The 22,424-nt window shown below is 40.9% G+C and overlaps 1 protein-coding gene across 23 annotated transcripts in view; it reads right to left on the bottom strand.

Annotated features, from left to right (window-relative positions):
- Positions 1-22,424, bottom strand: part of LOC116741858 (WASH complex subunit 2C-like) — a 56,280-nt gene that overhangs the window by 613 nt on the left and 33,243 nt on the right. For 8 of the 23 annotated variants that reach the window (XM_032608992.1, XM_032608979.1, XM_032608980.1 and 5 more), the window contains 11 exons: positions 20,300-20,466; positions 15,433-15,535; positions 11,051-11,206; positions 9,162-9,344; positions 7,180-7,308; positions 6,971-7,051; positions 6,298-6,417; positions 5,253-5,315; positions 4,687-4,899; positions 2,449-3,066; positions 1,452-1,629 (listed from right to left, as the gene is read on the bottom strand). In XM_032608992.1, the coding sequence (XP_032464883.1) occupies positions 1,452-1,629; positions 2,449-3,066; positions 4,687-4,899; positions 5,253-5,315; positions 6,298-6,417; positions 6,971-7,051; positions 7,180-7,308; positions 9,162-9,344; positions 11,051-11,206; positions 15,433-15,535; positions 20,300-20,466 (2,011 nt within the window). The remainder of the gene's footprint in view (positions 1-1,451; positions 1,630-2,448; positions 3,067-4,686; positions 4,900-5,252; positions 5,316-6,297; positions 6,418-6,970; positions 7,052-7,179; positions 7,309-9,161; positions 9,345-11,050; positions 11,207-15,432; positions 15,536-20,299; positions 20,467-22,424) is intronic. The other 15 variants (XM_032608996.1, XM_032608986.1, XM_032608987.1 and 12 more) reach the window with 8 other exon arrangements.

Genomic DNA, 22,424 nt, shown 5'->3' with positions numbered 1-22,424 from the left:
GAAAGATAACTGAATCTCCAATCCAGCCCCTGACTCTACCATCTATGCATTATACTTATTTCTACATTCTTTTCCCATTGGATTTTAAAAGGAAAAGGCACTAAAAATAAGCAAAGGGAAATCCAACACAGGTCACCCTCATTCAGAATAAATGCATCTGTTTGCAGCACCTAAATGCTAAGCGTGTAAGTCTTTATGACTACACTTGTGTTTAATGTTTCACTGACTCTAATGCTCCATGACTCATTTTACTCAGTAATGATAGTAACCCAGTAATGTTACTGCTAGGATTCTATTCTACTGAGATTTTAGCATGTGTACATAAAGATATGGATGTACAAATGTTAAAGATTATGGCATCATTTGTAACAGAGAAAATGGAGAAACAATCTAGATCACTCTCAATAGGCTAATGGCTAAATATAAAGCAACAGTATACAGCTACTAAAAACAAGGGAGTAGATCTCTATGTACTGACATGGGGAAACACTGAAAAAATAAGTATACGTTTATATGTATACAAACCTATATTACTGTCACCATATCTGAAAGGGGACACACCAAACTCTCAATAATAGTTACCTCTAGGGCTAGCTTTTTACTTTTTACATTTTACAAATAGTATTAATCTATTATAACATGTATTACTTTTTTTGTAATAAAGTCTCTTCTGTACCTTGTAGTGGGAAGCAGGTAGAGACAGAGCACACTTGCTTGGGGAGTCGAAAAAGTGTGGCTTTGCAGTACCAGCTTTTTCCCAGTTAACCCCAAGGTCCAGATGGGAGAGAGGAGGTGGGGGAGTAGGAAGTGTATATGGCCTCATCCCGAGTCCTATGCACTAACACAGGACATATCAGAAGCCCTACATTTTGGGTTATGGGGCATTTGGCTTGCCCAGTAATAAAGTAGACATTATACTATGGAGAGAAAATGAACATGTTTACAAACACAGAAGATCTTTGGTGAGAGGTAAAGTCTGAGTTACAGTCTGCTTTCCTATACAGTCCTGCTCTCCTCCTGCACTGCCCCTCCATTCTCCGAACCACTAACGCTCACTCTCCAGCTAGAACTGCATCACACCCAAGGCAGCCACCTCAGCCTACTTTAGCATGTGGGGTAGTTTCTGATCCTCCTTTCATGACATCAGTGTTCAGATTTGTCATAGATGATTGGCAGGGGGCACACTAAGAAAAAAGCTAAATTATAATTGAAAGTCAAACTCTGGGCTCCTTCAAACTCCTTCATATCCATCATAACAAAACACTGTTTCACCAAAATGACTAGGCCATTTACTTATCCACCCTCAGTCTATCTCAGGAGTATATAGCAAGTCAAAGGAAACCCACTGGGGAACACTTTCCAGGAAAGGGTCAAGACAAAGGTAGCAGGAGAAATATCAAGTCGCTGAACAGTAATGACTCTCTCTGTCATATGCAGAAAACTAAACTTACCCATATCATCGTCAAATATAGACTTAGCTTCCACTTTCTTTTTGGACTTTTCTTTTGGTTTTACAGTTAGATCAGCAAAGATATCAATGTTATCATCAAACAAGTTGGAGTCAAACGTTCTTTCCTTCTCTCTTGTTTTTTGTGAGGCTTTCATTGCTTCTGTAGCAAATATATCATCCTTGTAAGCCAAAAAACAAGCAAAACAATTTTAAATCAAGTTTTTACTTTACTACATACACTAATTTCAACAAGTTGTAGAAATGCAAACTGCCACAGGGTTCTGGAACAGCCATGTGAGCTGCCCCTCTATCGGGAATTGCTACTCCAGATCTCTGCCTGGCATGGTCCTTCTCTTTCTTCTAGTCCCAGCTAAACCTTGAGCCGTACAGAGAACCCTTCTCTACCAGTCCTACCTGAAGGAGCACCTCCCACCCCAACCCATCACTCTGCCCCACTGCCCTGGGTTGTTTTCTTTAAGACCCTTAACATTACCTGAAAACGTTATTTATATGCGGCTCTGTCTATATCCAATTCCCCTCCCTGAGAGCTCTGGGGAGCAGAGCACTGGTCCTAGTTCACCTTGTGCTTCCACTTCCCAGATGCTCAATAAACATCTGCCCGAAGAGTGTCACTGAAGGCCTTACCGCTTGCGTTAAATCATCAGCTCCAGCCAGGGCCTGTTTCCCCAAGAACCAGAGGTTACACACTCAAGCTGTAGAGATGCTACTTTATCTATGCTGACTGCAGCAATAGCTAGATAAAAACTATAAAAATCAAGACTTGCATCAATGGTTATGGCCAGAAACAAAATAGAAAACCACTTCTGAATAAGTTTCAGAGTTACTAATAAAACAACCTAATTATAATTACTAAGCAAGTAGATACAGGGCAGCAACCAAACAGGTTTAATGCAATCTGTGGCTCAAATGACCCAATCAGGTATTTTCCTTAACAAAGAACTCTGCACAAAAATGTATTGTTATGTCCTATTACCTACCTCAAAAATATCTTGTGCTTTTGTGATAACATCCTGCTGACTGTTGGATTTTGACTCATTCTTCTTGCCTTTCTGGTCTGTAAAGAGATCGTCCTCATCTTCCAGGAGAGGGAAAGGATTTGTTTTCTTTGCTGGTTTTGGTTTAACAGACTGAAAGAGATCATCATCACTGACTGCCTCACTGAGAGCAGGAAACATGGGGCTTTTTTCTTTACTTCCCCCTGCCGGGTTGGCCAGGCTGTCTGCTGCCTTCACCTTGACTTTTCTTCTCCCCGTGGACTGAGATGCAATGCCCTTGGAAAAGATATCTCCAGAATCGAAAAGGTCATCCTCAAGAGGTTGACCCAGAGATTTCACAAAGGGGTTTCTGTCTGTCCCAAGCACAGGACCACCTGCCCAAGTTGGAATGGCAGCTGCCACGGCCTCCTCAGAGCTGTCTTCTCCACCAGCTGCCCTGGGCTGTGGCTGATGACCATCTGGTGAAATGACGCCATCTGCCAATTGTGCAACAAATCCCCTGGGGATACTCATGTCCTCAGCCTCACTGGACTCCTGGGCAGCCAACCGCCGAGCTGCACGTGTCTGTGGTCTGCGCTTCCCTCTCACTTTGACCCGGGTCTGCAATGGCAAAAACCACATGCTGACCTGATGGTTTTTTAAAAGGTGCTCAAAACTAACATAGCAAATCATCAGCAACTCAAAATACTGTTAGGTTGTCAGGTTCCCCTCAATCGAGATATTATCTAAGACAGAAGAGGTTATTTCTTAAAGATTTCCAAAGGCGTTTAATAGCTCCTAGTACTCTAAGACTCATTCTTAATCCTTCAGTGTCCCCCATTTTTGAGTCTTTTGAGGGCAATTTCTGTTCAATTTGATACAAAAGGCTTCATCTGCCACTGGAAGCCACACTGCTCGTGCCACACTGTCCTGTGTCCCACAGCACTCCCTGGACCCTTACTTCTCTGCCCTAAGTTTATATGTGGGTATCTTTCAAAATGAGAAAGAATCAGTGGGATTCTGGCAATAAGCTTTACTGGGGGATAGCCTAAAATCAGGCTCCAGAAACAGGGAGATAAGATGATAAAGACAGAAAGGTAATCTCAGATGCTCTTTTCTTCAAGTCAACAAACACTAAATCCAAATTTTAAATATTTCATGTAAAAAAATGTGGCTTAGGAATCAGAACTTTCAATATAACCTCAAAATATGAGTCACTTATTAGCAATAATGCAGTATTTGTAATATTTTTCCAACATATACCATCAAGTAGTTTTAAGAAGGCACAAGCTACTTTAGGCAAAGTATTTAACTGTACTTTGCCTTTGTCAAAATTTCACGAATTATTTCAGGAACAATTTAAACTTAACAACAACAAAATAAGCTAACAGAAAAAAAAGAAAGGAGGGATGTTTTATTTTTCGTAAGTAAAACAGGTTTGGAAACACTTGAAATGAATGTATTTGCAGGGTCATCCTCGGTACTGTTGATTACTCAGATAACAGCTAAGATTTGAGAAGGAAGACTGGATAGAAGAAAAGAGAACCAATTGAAATAAAAGTAAAACCTCAAAGAGGTCATGGTCCATCCAGCACAAGTCCACAGTCCTATTCAACAGTGTGACAGGACTGTAATTGCCACGGGATCTCAGAGAGGGAGCCCAGGACAGGGGCAGGAGGGGAATGTCACAGAAACTGTGAAGTTTGTGCAGAGCTGTCGATGAGGAAGAGCATTCCTGACAGAGGAAGCAGCACGAGCTGATAGCAGCAGCACGCTGGGGCATGTGTGTTTGGGGAATGGTTCCTGGTGACTGGACTTAAGCTGACAGTGTGGGGCGACTGGTGGGAAAGCTGGAAGCTTCGGTTAGCACAGACTGTAAATGGCTTTAATACCAAAGCAAGGAGCTTGAACATCCTCCTTTGAGCAGTAAGGAGACAGCAGAGGAAGCAAACAGTAAGGACATGATCTGCTCAGTGTTCAGAAGGCCTCCAGGTGGCAGCCAGGAGTTAGTGAGCTAGCTACTGAACAGAATGTAAATGTAACAAAGGCAGGCAGTGGAAGAGTGGACACAGAGCTAGGGAGGTGGAAGGAGGGCGGAGAGGCTCAAGGAAAGATGAGGCGCCTCCTTCAAATGAGGAATCGGGGTCAGCCTATCGTGTGCAACTGATGAACTCGGAAGAAACATACAAACTGTTCTGGTTTTAAAAAAAGCAGGCAAGCAAGCAAAGGTGGTTTCATCACCTTGTTCACACTGTGTAAGGTGTCTGCCTGAGCTGGAAGGTCAAAACTCACGCCGGCCTCCCCACTCCCAGGAAGAGTGGGCATACTTTCCAGACTGTGGATTCTCCCAGGTTCAGACGAAGGAACGCCCAATTCTGGCAAAACAGACTTCATTCCAGAGATCTGGGGAGCCGCTGTAGGCAGCAAGGCTGCTGGGTTAATTGCTAAATTTGCCTAAAGAAGAAAAATGAAACTTACTCTGTATGTTTTCTTAAACACAACAGTCTACTCTTATTACTGTGACACATGACGAAAGACTTGGTGTATGTAATATATAGTACGAGAGGAGAAAGAGAAAGGCAGGGAAGTCTCCTGATCTAGTCTTAGAATTAAATCAGAGGGCTATACCCCTGTGCCCACCACAGGACCAAAGAAGAGATGTTACAGACGCAGCACACAGGAAGCAACAACCAGAGGGTGGGGAAGAGATGAGAAAACGCCTGGCAGCAGCTGACAAAAGGAAAACCCAAGAAACTTTACAGATGCCACAAGACTGGCAATGAAGGTTCCAGACACGTTATAATTACTTGAATTTTCCAGATCCAAGGGGATGGCTCTTTGGTTTTAAATGGAGCGGGACCTGGTGAGTCCTGTGTGAAATTACATGCAGTTAAAAATCCATTGGGGAAATAAAAAAGTGTCTCTTGGATTACACATATGCCTGAAAATAAATCTGTGATGGAACAAAGCTGTTGGTTTCTATAATTCTATAATGGGAAAGGCATTCAAATCTCTCCTGGGGCCTCAAAACATTTCACTAACATTACTTCATTTGTGCTTCCTTATCTGTTGTGTAAGTGGAAGGCTGTTTAAGACCATACATGGAGGAAAGGGAGACAAAGATCATGATTAAGATTCATAAGAATTATAGTGTATCAGAGCTCCAAAACTGGACCAGCTGGAAACATGACCATGCTGGTTATCTCACACAGCAAATATTACAGAGCACACAGAAATTCACCCAAGCCTAATGCACTAGTTCTAGAAGCAAAAGAAGCGGAGACTTGAGTCGCTGGAGATGTGTGAGTCCTAGTGCCTCATTTTCACAGCTCAGAACACTGAGGCCTCAATGAGACATCCAGGGACAGCTCTAAGCCAGGACCAGAACTCACTGTCTAGCCCTGCCCTGCCCTCAGGAGGAGCACCACAGAGAAGACTGCTGAGGATGGAGGCCTAATAGCAATGATCTCATAAGACATAACACAGAGAGGGAATCAAGAAAGTGAATATAATTCATATTTAATTCTAATGGAACCCTACTCCAAGGTAGCCCAAAGGGAGAAATGTTGTTCTAGTGGGAAGATCTTAATCCTACCTTAACTCTATCTTGGAATCGAATTTGCAGGTACTCCACAAGTAATAATGATAAGTATGGATTCATGGAACCAGTGTGGAGTGAGAGAGGTGAAATGAGCAGGGGTTTAAAAAAAAAGTAAACAAAGGGAGGTAGTCTAGTTGCTATTTTCTGCTTAATTAAGAGAACTCTGAATGACCCCGGGGTCTGTATGATGCAATTAAACTATACTACAATGCAAACAAGAGCTGAAAGTCCTTAAAGAGATCAGTTCTAACCTGAGGTGTTTCCGATTTCCATATGCCTTTTTCTTTGATACCTGGAGTGGATTCAGGATGTTTCTGGTTCTTGAAAGAGGAAACAGAGTGGTCTTTTTTCACTACCTTCTTTTCTGGGATCTTCAAAAGCAAAGAATACCCAAAGTCTGTCAAATATCTTAGAAATTTTAAGGAAAAGTCACAATGCAAAAAGGGAAAATAGCTTCTGACTTTTAAAAGTCATTTCACAAATGAGGGTTGAACAAACAAATTTAAAGGCAGCATTTCAGAAATAGAGTTCTAAGGACCAGGCATCCTCTCAGTGATAAAGAGAAAATAGAGAGTACTTAAAAATCTACTGGGGAAGGGAGGGAAATGACACACATGGCCTAACACTCAGATTTACAGCTTTGCACCTGAAAGGCATGAATATTTTGTCACCATATCATATGTACTGGTCTTTCAATGAATAACTTAAAAATCAAACAGATTTGTAATACGGTAAGAGAGCCTGGGTTAGTTAGTAGTTTAACGTTAGGAAACATAAGATGGAGACAACCTGAACACCATCATGAGCACATTATTTGCTGTTCATTTACTAGTGAGCATTTTCCTTAGTCACATAAGGGGACATTCATTTCCTTTCCCAGAAGCCTTCCCACACACCACAGTATTGAGAACAAAAGTCTGATACCAAAGGATGCGACTTGGCAGAGCTGAAAAGATCATCATCTTCATCATCCCCAAACAGGCTCCCAACACTTGGCTCTAACAACTAGAATAGAAAAAACTTAAATTCAATATCCAAAACAAAAACAATTTACAAAGAGAGTCAGGTGAGCTACAGAGACAATATTTAACATAATAACAAAGCTATGACATGGAGAACCATTTGGAACTGACCCTGGTTTTTTTGGTGCCGGAGAAAAGGTCAACGTCTGGGTCATTGTCCTTCTGAAGCTTGTGACTAAAAAGGAGCTCTTCATCCTGAAAGACACCTGTGCTCTTGGGGCAGGCATTAGCATCAGGACTCTAGGAAAAAAGAGGGAAGTTCATGTATTTTATAGACTCCTAGGGCTTTACCTCAAGGAAATAATATACAGCTACAAAGATGAAACAACAAAGATATTCCTTGTTGGCTCTGTTTATAGTGGCTAAAGGTTGGACACAGCCTGAGTGCCCATCAGAAGGGGAATGACACAGTCACATAATGGAATACTTTGGAGATACTAAAAACAGTGGAGAATATATTTACAAAAACAGATAACATATAATAATCTGGAAAGATCATCTTTCAACCTTTGTGTAGTATCTGAATCTGAACTGTTTATTTAAAAAACAATCCTTAGTTCCATACTGAGAAACATTTTAGGGGTGAAAACACATAAAGTTAAACAAGTTCTCTCCATCTCATGCCCAAAGGGAAGAATGAAACAGCAGCTGACTTAATACCAGAAATTACACAGAGCGGTCAAGCACATATACCTAACTTCTACATACCAGCATCTTAGGCCAAAGAGCTGGCACGGGTGTGATCAGCCAATCTTCTCCTATGCCCATCCACCTTCCACCCCACTACCTTCAGATTCCAAAGAAGTTCTTTCTGTTTGCTAGGGTATCTGACATTTGAAAGTTACTATCACATTACTTGGTTTGATACTATAATGCCCCAGACTTGACATTCTAAAATTCTTCCCTTTCTTTAGTATCACAACCACAGACAGAAACAAACAAAAAAACTCACTTCTGACAAAATGTGTCACATTAAAAATTAACTAATAATTATTATTGATTACACATCAAAATTAGTGTAACATAGCAAGTAAGGTACAAAGTTTTACAACCATGAAAATCATATACAAAATCAAACACAGTAAGAGACTGGAAGAAAATACAGCAAATTATTCATATTCACTGTGTGTAGCTCTCACTTATAAATGGGGCTATCCTACTGGTATAATAAGAAAATTCATAAAACATTTGTTGTAAATATCAACATGGACTATATCCTCAGTTTGATTCATAAAAAATTATTGGCAATCTATGGCCCATCGCCTGTTTTCTCTTTTTTTAATACTTCTATTGAGATAAAATTCACCTATTTAAAGTGTGTAATTCAATGGTTTATAATATATTCACAAAGCTGTGTAAATACCACCACAATCTAAATTTAGAACATTCTCATCATCCCATAAAGAACCTCCAAACCTACTAGCAGTCGCTCTCCACTCCTGTCCACCTCTTTCCCTAGACCCAGGCAACCACTGATCTACTCTCTCTCTCCATGAATTTGCCTATTCAAGACATTTCAAATAAATGAATTCATACATAATGTGTTTGTCACTAGCTTCTTTCATTCAGCATGTTTTCAAGGTTCATCTATGTTGTACCATGTATCAGTAATTCACTTTATATTGCCAAATAATATTCCATTGTATGGCTAAAACACATTGTGTTTATCCATTCATCAGCTGATAGACATTTGAGTTGTTTCCATCTTTTGGCTATTATGAATAATACCTGTTGGGAACATTACATTCAAGTTTTTGTGTGAACTTATGTTTTAATTTCTCTTGGTTATATACCTAGGAGTGGAATTGCTAGGTCATGTGGTAACTCTTATATTTAAGAATCTGAGGAAGCACCAAATTGATTTCTGAAGTGGCAGCACCATTTTACATTTCTAACAGCAAAGAATGAGGGCTCCAGTTTCTCAACATCCTCACCAACACTTGGCCATTATCAAAAAAGTCAACAAGTGATGGTAAGAATGTGAGGAAGCTGGAACCCTCCATTCTTCAGCAACTCACATCACACAACTGACACTGTGAAATGAGACTCTTTTATCCTTCTAAAGATTTGAACCTTTACAGCTTTTTGCTCACCTTTCCTACTTCTTTCTTCAGAGCTTGGAAGCTGTTTTGATCTTCTGTTTTATCCTCTTCCTCATCAAATAAGCTAAGAACAGTTTTGGTTCTAGTTTTAGCTCCTCTGTCCAATGGGGATGATGCAGAAAATAAATCAGAATGCTTGGCTGCTTCCTGAGTAGGTACATTCAGAGATCCTTCCTGAAAATGGAAATAGTAAGGAAAAAAAATGAGTAACACCTGGAAACAAAAATTCTATTGTGGGGCCTCCCAAGCTCCTCATTAATTCAGTAACTGTCACACCTGCATGTTTCAGGGCATGACAGCTAATCACACCTACTCCCAAGTAACAAAACACTCAGGCCAATTCTTGATCGGCCACTCCAATGGAGAGTCTAGTACAGATAATTCATAATCAAAGATGATTTTTTCCAATCAGTTTAAAGCCTATATTTATAACTCCTTCCAAACAAGATACATATATATCAGTTATAACCATGAGCCACATAGGTTGCTCATGAGCTATAAATAACTTCGAAGTCACAGGTATGACACAAATGCCAATCACTGGAAATGGATCATATATTTCCTAGTATTTAACTAACACATAACTCCAAGGGAGAGGCCTAATTGACAGAATTGGACACAACTTGTAGAAGGCTTATACTGTATTATGCAATTAGAAGAATCTCTAAAATAATCATAAAATGCAACATTTATTCATTCAACAAGCACCACCTTTCAGGCAAGATACCATTGACTGTAAGAATCACTGTTCCTGTATGAACTGCCAAGAAAAAAAAAAAAACTCCCAATTAAACATGCCATCGATTGTGAGGTGCATCCTAATTTCAAAGTAGTTAAACTATGAAGGAAATATATACTTCTTTAAAGAAAATATGTAATTTTGAAAGTGCCTACTATGTGCGAGGTAATAAGCTAAGCACCACAGATGCAATGGAGAGCAAAACGAACATGGCCCAATCCTCAAAAAGCTTATCCTCAAGCAAGGGAGACAGCAGTACAACAAGCAGCTAGAGTTCAAGGGGAAAATGGGCTACAGCAACACAGAAAAGGTCACATTGAAACAACAGGAAGAGAATGTCACACAGTGATTCAGGTATAGGTAAAATGTTTGCATCACTGTAGCCCCAAGAAGCCTTGACAGGAAAAGTATGTGCAACATTCTTCACATAGGCCCTAGAAGAGAGAGTAAACCTAGATAGCTGAACACACACAAGCACGAGAGTACGAGAAAAGTTAGAAAAAAAGGAAAAGTAGACAGAGATTGAAAGAACTGTTGATTCCCAGATGCAGCCAGCAGCCTTATCCACAGGCCTCCTGCAGGAGAGGACAGCCCGCCCAGGAGAAGAAATTTAATGCTTTAGAAGAAAGCCAAATTTCACTTCACTCTGTAATTCACAGCCAACATCAAGAAAATGTAAAAGATTGGTAAACTAAAATCTTCTTAAAGCTGTCATTGTAATTTAAGTACAGGTGGGACTAGAAGAGAGCAAGGGGAAACAGACTATGGAGAAGAGAGCCAGTCAGAAAGCACAGACGTGCAGAGAGAAAACCGAAAGGAAAAACGAGATGAGATAGAGAAAGGCAAAATGGACACTGACACAATGACCATAATAATGTAAAACGGGAAAAATGCACATCATTGTGTGCGCACATATGCCTAGAAAAGAGATGGAGAGGCAAGAGCAATGTTGAAGGTCTCCCTGAATGGCAGGATCACAGATTTTCTTCTTCATACTTTTCAGTGTTTTCAAAATTTTCAACAAATGAGCCGTTTGTTTTCTGTGGTAGAAAAATGTAAGGGTATGTGCGTGTGTGGGTGGGTTTTACAAGAACATGTGAGAGACAAAAATATCAGATTATACAAGAAAAAAAAAGTCCACCTTTCCTGACTCCTCAGCCACACTAGTTCTCCCAAATTCTGACGACTCTTTGGCGCTCTCAGCCTTCTTAGCCACTGGTTTCACTCCCAACCGTGCCTCCTTCTCTTCTTCATCACTGAACAGCAGAGGTGGTACGTCAGGGACAGTCTCTTTTTTCTATCAGAAGAAGAATAAATGACATCCTCAAAAACAAACAAATAATACGTTTGCCTGACGAGCATGGCAATGTATAGAACAAGCCAGAAGCACAGTCCTCTTTAAGGCATTAGCTAAACTTTGGGGTCGGGAGAGACAGGACAGGACAGTGAAGGGGGCACAAACAGGGAGAAGCAATACCACCACTACCTCAGACTTGCAGACACTTTCTGCCATCACAAGGTCTGCACTTGTCTCCCTTCATCTGTTAACTCCTTGTGTGTGCCATGGCTTAGATCCTAACCTCTGCCACCCAATCATTAGTCTCTCCTCTCTGCCTCCCTCCCCTTACCTTTCAGCTGTATGACATCATCCAGAGATGTCTTGCTAAAATAAAACACCCACCAGATTACTTCATCTCTCACCCCAAACCTGCGCTGTGTGCATTAAGCAAATGCTAAACGTGACAATCAACTGGCCCCTCTTTATAACCCTCATCCATCTGCACCTCATCAATCCTCACTATTCCTTAAACCTACTGTAAACTTCCACACTTCCATGCTTGATCTGCACTGTCTAGAGAAACAAATCCTCCTCATCTTTCAAGCAAGGCCCAGCTCAGATGTCACCCAAGAAGGTTTTCCTGTTCTCTTCAGTAAGTATCAGGTGCTTCGTTGATAAGAATATTTATGTCTATACCTAGCCCTTAACTATACTTTCCTCCTAATTTACGTTAATAGCTATCGTACATCTCTTTGTCCACTCATTTGAAAGGATCATGCAGTATATTTCCAAGGCCAGTCACGGTATTTTATATCAAGCGGGGGCTCAGCACAAGTTTGTGAGCACTTCGCCCCATCTCTCATCTGTTCCTTACCTGGGAGGCAGGGATTTCAGAGATTAGGGAACTGAGGTCACGTGACTTGCCCAGAGTTATTGGCATCCTTGGGGCAAGTGACTTATCAAAAATGCTTGAGGGGGCTTCCCTGGTGGTGCAGTGGTTAAGAGTCCGCCTGCCAATGCAGGGGACACGGGTTCGTGCCCTGGTCTGGGAAGATCCCACATGCCGTGGAGCGGCTGGGCCCATGAGCCATGGCCGCTGAACCTGTGCGTCCGGAGCCTGTGCTCCGCAACGGAAGAGGCCACAACAGTGAGAGGCCTGCGTACCGCAAAAAAAAAAAAATGCTTGAGAGAAAAGCAGTAACTCTATCCTACTAACTAGACTAGATGATATGAGGAAGTAAGCTTTGAAGCAATATCTAAATCGAGTTAGGTAGACAAGTTTGGGAAACTAAAGAAGAACATGACTGACTGTGATAGAAAAAACTATGAATAAATAAGAAGAATAAGGTAAGCAAATTTTTAGTTATTGTTAGAAAACGGTCCGTGCATCATCATTAGAACTTGAAATAAAAGACTGGAAGCCCACAAAAGAGTTTCAGAAGAAATAAAACGAAGCCAAAGTGATCAAAGGAAAAAATTTTTGTGGGATGTGCTGGACTCACTGAAAACTATATGTAATGTCGATGCAAGTGGATCAAGGTAAAAAACGAGACTGATGTACAGTGGACCAAATTCTCCCTTCATATAACTATGGTCCTTAAACCAAGGAAAATGCCACCCAAACTACTGATTTTAAATCTTCCTAAAGATAAGCTGACTCTTCATTCTGAAATTAATTTCTTGATAGGTTTACAGTTGAGTTGTATTTAACTTACTTTAAAATATTCTAGGATCTCTAAACAAAAAATATACTTTATATGTTGCCTAAAGGCGATCAAATTTCACAAATGGTAAAACTCAGGTGTGCAGGTTGTTCTGCTACTTAAGATGCATATTTTTGACCTTTTGTCTTATTTAACAATCATAATTACTACAGTTTCAAAGAAGTTTTACATTTCCAGAACCTTCAAAATTCATTAGATTATTGCTCATTTATCCAGGGTAGAAGTTATTATTTATAATTTACAAAGAAAAGCCACTCAGATCTTCTGACTCTCTAAACCAAGAAGCCACTTTAGGGAGATGCAAGTACAGGTAATTCAAAGAAAAGTTTATGAGCACTCAGAAGCAGCAGCAATGCTGCAAGCTTTTACCACAAGCTGTGCACTTAATGGGACCGTGGTGAGGAAAGAGTCCCTAAATCAGTAACTGACATGGGCCTGGTCTGGGAATAGGACAAGTTAACACCTTTACTGGGTCTGAAAATATGAAGAATATTTCCAGAAAAAAGAGACAACAACTTCCTCTGGAATATTTTGGGACAGCATGAGTCACCAAGAGTGCATGGCGAGTTAAGGTGGAAAAGCTGAGTCTACTTTGAATGAAATTACAGGTGGCGTGGTAGGTTCAGCTACAGGCTCAGCTTGACAAAGGGATGACAGGACCGGGTGGTCTTTGAGAAGATAACTTGGGCAGCGGCAAGGAGAGATGAAGAGAAGGAGCATTCACAGGCCAGTTAAGAAATTATCTCAATAGTCAAGGCTAAAGATGACAAGACTGTAGGGACGGGAAGAAACATTCCTAACAAACTGGCAGGAAACAGTGATGACCACCCCATCAAAGGAGAAATATTCACACATGTCCTGGTGTAGTTATTCAGTGGAATACTATATAGTGATCGAAAAAAACCAAAAAACAAGATGGAGTTTATGGAAATGAAAAACATGCTGCAGGATTTTTTTTAAAAAAGATGCATAAAACTGTAAAACATGATCTCATTTAAATGAAAAAAAGACAAGAATGCCTAGAAACAGGCATGAAAAAAGCACTGACAACACATTGTTACCAATGATTACGCTAGGGAGGAGTATGGAATGGGGACTTCGTATTCTCTACGCATGTTTTTTCATTTGTTTGTATTTGTTTTTCACCTTGACTACCTTTTTTTGCTTTCTTTCTTTTTTGGGGCATGAGGGGGCCGCACCATGCAGTTTGCAGGATCTTAGTTCCCTGAGCTGGGATTGAACCCGGGGTCATGGCAATGAAATCGCCAAGTCCTAACCACTGGACTGCCAAGGAACTCCCTCTATGCATGTTTTAACCCTTTTTTAAGAAGGCATCCATGTATTACTGTATAATTTAAAATAAACTTTAAACAAAAAATATTTAGGAGATACGGAAGAAGAGCCAGGTACGGGTCTCTAGAAAAGAGGAAGTTCTAGGCTCCTCAACTGCCATTTCCCTCCTTCACTGTACCCCTTAGGGTACAATGTCCCTTGGGATGTGCAGGCATCGGGGACTGCACATGGTCACCCATGACCACAGTGGGAAGGAGAGAGTCTTCCTCATCAAGCAAGGGTGGAGGAGCTGCCTTTTTAGATTCTGTGGCTGCTCCCACATGGGGGGAATCTCGGGGGGTACATCCCTCCTTCCCTGTCTTACATGTCTTTCTGTCTCTAACACATGCCAATTAGAGTGGTCTGAAGTTGGGGTCGAAAGCCCTCAACAGCAGGCTATGACTCTGCTTGATTCTTGGCCTTTGAGGCTAACCCAGCTCAGGTAAAGGAGGTCTCCATGGGGTCTAGCCTGAGAAGCTCTAAAGTTTCCTTTGGGGCTGTTGGCAATTGCCAGTTGGCAATAAAATGCTGCTTGGCCTCACTTTGTTCTGTGTGCACACACTTACATATACCCACATAGGGAATGTGTTGGGGAGGGATGAATGACAGGCCAAAGACAGGATTCCAGTATCCCTAGGTTCCCAGGACAAATATTATCATAATGCCACCTTCCTCTCATTTCTTAATAGTCCTTTTGATATAAAAAACATGAAGACTTGCTAAATCTTTTAGCTTAGGCGATCATGGTTAGTGATGCCATTTAGATGTAACTGCTGGAAGACTATTTAGACTAGATAGGCACTGATGGACTTTTTTTTCTCATCACATACTTTTAATTTTTTAAAAAAACTTTAATTGTCATAAAAAACATAACATTTACTATCTTAACCATTTCTAAGTATAGAGTTCAGTAGTAGTAAGTATATCCACGTTACTGTTGAGACTCAGACGCCTACAACTGACACTGACGGGGCTGCGTGATGTGGAATCCTTTTCTCCAGGCTTTGCACGTGTGCTTCGTCTGTAAAATACCACTAACCAGAAGATGTCTGTCTAAAACCAGGCAAACGAGTTTTTCCATAAGACTCAGTCTCCAAGGTCAGGTTTTAGGACGTGATTGAGGGAAGCATCAGTATTCATGGAACATCACCTCAGGGTTACTTCCTGGGTCTAACAGGTTAAGAATACCGTTGTTGCAGGAGGAGCAGATGCGGGAGGAGAGCCAAACAGAGAGCTTCCACTGTCACAATCATCTTCAAACAGGAGAGATGCTCTCTGGGTCTTCTTTTGGCTATACAAACAAAGAGTCAAATTAAAGGCAAATGTGATTTACAAAATACAATATTCTTTCTAGGCCACACCTACAGGAACCCACCTACCACCAAAATGCCCGAGTCATCCATTGACCTTACACAGTTGCAGCAAGAAAAACCTTTGAAGTAGGTGCAATTTGTGTCCAGCAAGTCATCACCCGCTGTCTGGCATTCTCGTGTAAAAGCCCGGGGCCCTCCTCATCTTGTCCCTTTGTCAGTTACTTTTGGATCAAGGTAGGTGCACTAGCTGTTGGCTTTGCCAACTCACACAGCACACTTAGCGTTCACAAACGTAGCATTCTCTCTCACCATTTCCTATGGCAGAGGAAGAACCAGGGAGCACCAATGCCTATTTCCAGCATGGTCAGGAAGGTGGCTGTCAAGAGATCTCAGGGCCAGAACCTAGTTCAGGCTGTGACTTGTGGCCTGGTGCCACCTCAGCCACTTAACCATGTCTTTCCAAGCACCTCTGTGGGCTTCTGTGCCTTCCCTTCAAACCCTAAACCCATCCCATTCTATCCCCTCCACACAAAGTCTCTAAGAAGCTGGGAAAGCTCATCTTCACTGTTCACCACAGCAATATTCACCCATCTCTACCCCATGTTGGGCAACCACAGCTGAAATCCAGCCACAGCTCTCCTCACCACCTTCCTCTCACCTGTCTTCACCTACCTCCTCACCTAGGCTTCCACACCAGCCCCTAGGGGCAGTCAATAAATGTCTTCCAGAATAAATATTGATCAGGACCTTTTAAGGAACAGAATCATAAAAGTAAAGAAACACAGGGAGGCCTAGCACTGGACATGGGCAGTCCCAAATAGAAAGTGTTCTAATTACAGAAGGGTCATGTTCTAGTTTCTATACTATGTGATAAGGAACCACCCAACTAGCAGCATACTAGAGAATTATCAAAGTAATGAAAATTCCAAATTCAATGTTAGCTAGATAAGAATAATACTAGTCATTTCAGTATCCATCTACTTACACTAAAAATAATTAGCATATATACCCATAAGTATATGTATCATAATCTTTTCTCTAAGTTTAATTATTAACAAAGCATAATATAAGGTTATTCATTAGTTTAACATTGGATGTCTGCCTACATCTTAAAATTGCCTAAGGATCACACTGACTAGGGAACACAACTAACCAAACAGTTGAGCATACTTACACTGGACACTTACACTAAAGGACAGTAAAAAATTAGGTCTACACCCTGAAGAAATTATAAAAACAAAGAGCCATACACAGGTAAAATCTAATATGCCTTTAAGGATATACACTGATAAAAATGTACACAAATTATAACCAAAATATATGACTACTAAGTGATGATCACAAAATATTACAAAAATAACTACAACAGATACCTAAAAAGCAAAAACCTTATTAAGCTGCTACAGCAGAAGAAAAATCTTATGCATGCTTTTCTGAACAATTTCTAAAAATCAAAACCAAAACCAAGCTACCCACAGAAAAGAATCTGATGCCAGATTCTGAAGTTCTAAGCTAGAGGAAAGCTAGTTAGCTTTCTGGACATAGTTACAATAGATAACGACGGTAAGTCCTTAACCTTGGATCTCATTCCACACCCTCCGGCACCTGCTGGTTAAATGTGGACATCCCGTGGCGATCTGTCCTCAGAAGAAAAATATGCAGCTCGGTGAACTGGAGTATTTCTCATTATAAATAATGGGGTAGTAAGTATTTTGATTCATTAAAAGGGACAGATGTCAAAACACATTAAGATGACTATAGAGTTTACGGCCTACACCAGGACACTTTTGAGAGTGAAAGGGAAAATTATTAATCACCAGGCTGAAATGACAGGCACAAAGCAGGCCTCTCCAGACCGGCAAGGATGTTTGAGTGCCCTACTTACAAGGCAGTATTTCGCAACTTTGTTAGGGTCACAAAGCTTCTGTTTCTTTTTTTAGAACGGGTTTGAGTTACAATTTACATACCATAAGGGTTACCCTTAGTAGTGTGCGATTCAGTGACTGTTAGTATATTCACAGAGTTGTGCAACTATCACCATGATGTGAACTCACAATATTTCCATCAACCTAAAGTGAAAGCCCATACCTGTTCACAGGCACTGCCAATTCTCCTTTCCCCTCAGCCCCAGACAAACACTCATCTACTTTCTGTCTCTATGGATTTATCTCTTCCGCACATTACACACAAATAGAATCATACATGTGGTCTTCTGTGACTGGTTTCTCTCAATTATCACAATATTTTCAGGGCTCATCTATACTGAAGCATGTATCTGTACTTTATCCCTTCTAATTGCTGCATAAGAGTCCATTGTGTGGATATAACACATTTTATTTATCCGTTCTACAGTGGATGAACTTTTGAGTTGTTTCCACTTTTTGGCTATTATGAATAACGCTATGATAAACATTCACGTGCAAGTTTTTGGGTAGACGTTTCTCTCACGCGTATTCCTAAAAACTGAAATTGAGTCATGTGGCAACTCCATGTTTAACTTTTCATGGAACTGCTAGGCTGTGTTCCCAAGTGGCTGCACCATTTTACGTTCCCACCAGCAATGTGTGAGGGCTCCAATTCCTCCACATCCTCTCCTGCACTTGTTTCCTGTAAAAGATTTTTTCGAGAATCTGATGAAAGCTAGCATTGCTGAAAGCTGGATATTGTGTGTAATTGGTACTGGGACATACACATGAAACATGTTTCCTGATCTCTAGACCTGTGACCATATGTGTGTGGTGGGGGCAAAGGGAGGGGCTGCACACGTAAATAGGTAACTTCTATACAGTGTAGAAAATGCTCAAGTGAAACAGAGCTGGGGGTCGGGGGTTAAAGATGGAGCCATTTTTGCTTTAGACTCTAACCCTATTTCTTACCTTTCTCAGCTGTTTGGGTTAAGGAAGGCTTCTCAAAAGAGAGGGCTTAAACTGAGTCTTAAAAGAAGTTGACCAGGGGCTTCCCTGGTGGTGCAGTGGTTAGGAATCCACCTGCCAATGCAGGGGACACGGGTTTGAGCCCTGGTCCGGGAAGATCCCACATGCTGCGGAGCAACTAAGCCCCACGTGCCACAACTACTGAGCCTGCGCTCTAGAGCCCGCGAGCCACAACTACTGAGCCCACGAGCCACAACTACTGAAGCCCACATGCCTAGAGCCCGTGCTCCGCCACAAGAGAAGCCACTGCAATGAGAAGCCCGCACACTGCAACAAAGAGTAGCCCCCGCTTGCCGCAGCTAGAGAAAGCCCGGGCGCAGCAATGAAGACCCAATGCAGCCAAAAATAATAATAATAATAAATAAGTAAATAAATAAAATGCACAACATTTAAAAAAAAAAAGAAGAAGAAGCTGGCCAGGGAAGAAAGGAAGGAGAGAGTCCCAGCAGAGAGAGAGAGCAACAAAAATAAAGGAATGAAACGTTATTTCCCCTACACTCATGACAGTAAATTACATTTCCGTGCTTACAGTGTACCAGCTATTGCGCTAAGCGTTTCATATTGGGATTTCATTTAATCCTCTCAATGATCCTATGAGAGAAGCACTATTATCATTTTTGTTTAACAGATGAGAAAACTCAGGCTCAGAGAGGTTAGGTAACTTGTCCAAGTATATTCAGAGAGCAACTGGCAGGGCCAGAATTTAGTATCAGGTATTGGGATTCCAGAGCTTACATTCTTAACCAGAGGCCCAATATACACCCAGGGGTGAAGTCATAGAGCCCAAAGTAGAAATGGCGACATCTGAAGAGATAATAGTCAGAGACAGAAATATGAGACATTTTTGAATCTATCAATTCAGTATTAAAGCTTAACCACACCAATGCATAGGGTTTACATGTCCAATCAATTGCCTCTTTATGTTACTACCATTCAGTTAAATTTCAAAGTAATCATTTAAGGATCTCAAGAGAAAAAGAAAAAAATACATATATCTTCAAGGGAGTTATTCTGAATACACAGCTAATATGCAGCATATTACAATACCAACCACAGCCCACGCTCACTCTACATCAGGGGTCCCCACCCCCAGGCCGCAGACCGGTACCAGTCCTGGGCCTGTTAGGAACCAGGCCGCACAGCAGGAGGTGAGTGGCAGGCGAGCAAGCGAAGCTACATCTGTGGCTCCCCATCGCTTGCATTACAGTCTGAACCATCCCCCACCATCCCTGGTCCGTGGAAAAACTGTCTTCCACAAAACCGGTCCCTGGTGCCAAAAAGGTTGGGGACCACTGCTCTACATAACCTGCCACCCTTTAGTCCAAGCATTAACGTGCAGGAGCGCCTAAGACCAGCTAGGGGTTACCAGCAACTGGTGTGATACAGCACAGCTCTGCAGAGAACCATCTTACTAAACAGGATGTTTCTCAATGCTGAGCAGATTTCTGTCCAAATGACAAACTTAAGTAACTTGGACAAAACTTTACATTCTTTAGGGTATCCCAGGGAAAAAACAAAAAAGACAACAAACTGTACTTAAACCCCTAACAAACTAAGAAAAATAGTATTTTAAGGTTAAAAAAAAAAAGATAAGTAGAAGAAATTAGGTAAGGATCCATGAAGAAAAACATTTCCCAGTACCAGGGGAGAATAACTTGCAAGTGAAAATCAAAGACATTCTCGTTTATATGATTACCAGGTGATGAATGATCGGCATGTCACCCCCAGCAGCTGACATCTTGCACATCAAATACCTTCACCTATTACCATAGACACTGATGAAATGATTTCTTACAATGATTGTCTCACCTGTCCTTAGCAATAGCAAACAGATCATCCTCATTGTCCTCCTCAAAGAGGCCCGCCTTTTTCACGGCCTTAATCTCCTGGTCTTGGGTGGTGCCAGAGTCCCTAAGTTCTCCTTTAGACTTGTCAGATGCCAAGTTGGTCTGTGAGTCAGTAATATTCCACTGGTCCTTAAAAGATAAAATATATGTTAAAATCCTCTGGCCATTTATATTAGGAAACCTGAGGAGTAAAATAAAATTCACATTCGTTTAACTTGTATTTAAACTAAGTGTATCACTTTCGAGGGAAGCTTATGTCCAAGGCTTTTCATTGAACTCAAATCTAGACATCTGGGTTCTTTGACCTCCCCAGACCTTATGGTGTTTCCCTCCATCACGACCTGCCACAGTGTTTCTCTCTCTCTGTGTTAGGACAAGGAAACTTCTCTATTCTAGAGATCAAAATTAGTTATACAGGGGAATGAGAAGATACAGGAATGTTTAAAAAAAAAGAAAGTCGAGAACTCTCAACTTTGGAGGAAAATGATATTTAAATTTAAAAATCCCAAAGCAAGCTGGGAAAAAAAATGTATAAAAAGCTCATGCAATGTAAACAAGACAAAATGAAAGCTGCTAGCGACCCTTTTACCACAAAATTCTGAATCTGGACTTTAGAAAGCAATTAAGGAAACCCTACCTGGCTATGCTCACCCCTTCAAATCAAGGATCTCCTGAGCACTTGCTAAGTGGTCCTGGAATCTAGAGCTTTGCAAATCAAAGTGGGTTCCACAAGCAGCAGCTTCTGTTATACTGAATTTCTACCCCACTTTCCGAATCAGAACCTGCATTTGACACAGTATGTCCAGATGACTTCTTCACACGTTATAGTTTGAGAAGTGCTCCCCTAGAGCAGGGGTGCTCAACAGTGACCACATGCTAGAATCCCCAAAAGAGCCTTAGAAACCTCCAGTAACAGGCCATACCCCAAATCAATTAATTCAGAACCTCCAGTGGTGGAAGCTGGTATCAGTACTCTCTAAAGTTCTCCAAGTGATCCCACTGGGCAGTCAAAGCCGAGACACTGTTCTAGAACCCTGGTTATCTTTACTCTGCAAGTACTTTTGCTCCCTGCTTAGGTAATATTTTTATTTTCCCTGAACCACAGTAATACTACAGAAGAAAAAATTCAACTGATGGTTGGCCATTACTATAGGGAGAACAACCCACTAAGAATGCTAGAAAGAAAAAAAAAAGGAAAATCTATTATAAATTCACAGACTTCAGTAGAAAAAGCAAATTATGTTGTGTCATTTTAAGTTGCTTTCAATTAAAAAAAATGAACACATCTATCATTTATCTGCCTACATCATACCCTCATAACTTACCTATAATGTTAAAACAGAGTATTATAAAATAGGAAGATTTTTAATGCTCACAGCTTTTAATATCACTATATTTAGTCTTTTTCTGTACAGCTAAATCTGAACAGGTGCTAAACTATATTCTCAATTGGCTCTGTTAATATATATCCGAATAGCAAATGGAAACACTGTTAAGACTCTTATAAAAAAAGGAATTAAACGAGCATAGACCACTCCTACCTTGTCTAGCTACCGTTCTTGGTTAACGAAGCACAGCAATCATTTAACAAAGTAAAGTACTGGGAAAACTGGACAGCTACATGTAAAAGAATGAAATTAGAACACTCCCTAACACCATACACAAAAATAAACTCAAAATGGATTAAAGACCTAAATGTAAGGCCAGACACTATAAAACTCTTAGAGTAAAACATAGGCAGAATACTCTATGACATAAATCACAGCAAGATCCTTTTTGACCTACCTCCTAGAGAAATGGAAATAAAAACAAAACTAAACAAATGGGACCTAATGAAACTTAAAAGCTTTTGCACAGCAAAGGAAACCATAAACAAGACGAAAAGACAACCCTCAGAATGGAAGAAAATATTTGCAAATGAAGCAACTGACAAAGGATTAATCTCCAAAATATACAAGCAGCTCATGCAGCTCAATATTAAAAAAACAAGCAACCCAATCCAAAGATGGGCAGAAGACCTAAATAGACATTTCTCCAATGGGGATATACAGAATGCCAACAAACATGAAAGGATGCTCAACATCACT

This window comes from Phocoena sinus, chromosome 16 (assembly GCF_008692025.1).
Source record: "Phocoena sinus isolate mPhoSin1 chromosome 16, mPhoSin1.pri, whole genome shotgun sequence".
NCBI classification, from domain to species: domain Eukaryota; kingdom Metazoa; phylum Chordata; class Mammalia; order Artiodactyla; family Phocoenidae; genus Phocoena; species Phocoena sinus.
The sequence above is the reverse complement of the archived record's forward strand: the minus strand, read 5'-3'. Positions and strand labels throughout refer to the sequence as shown.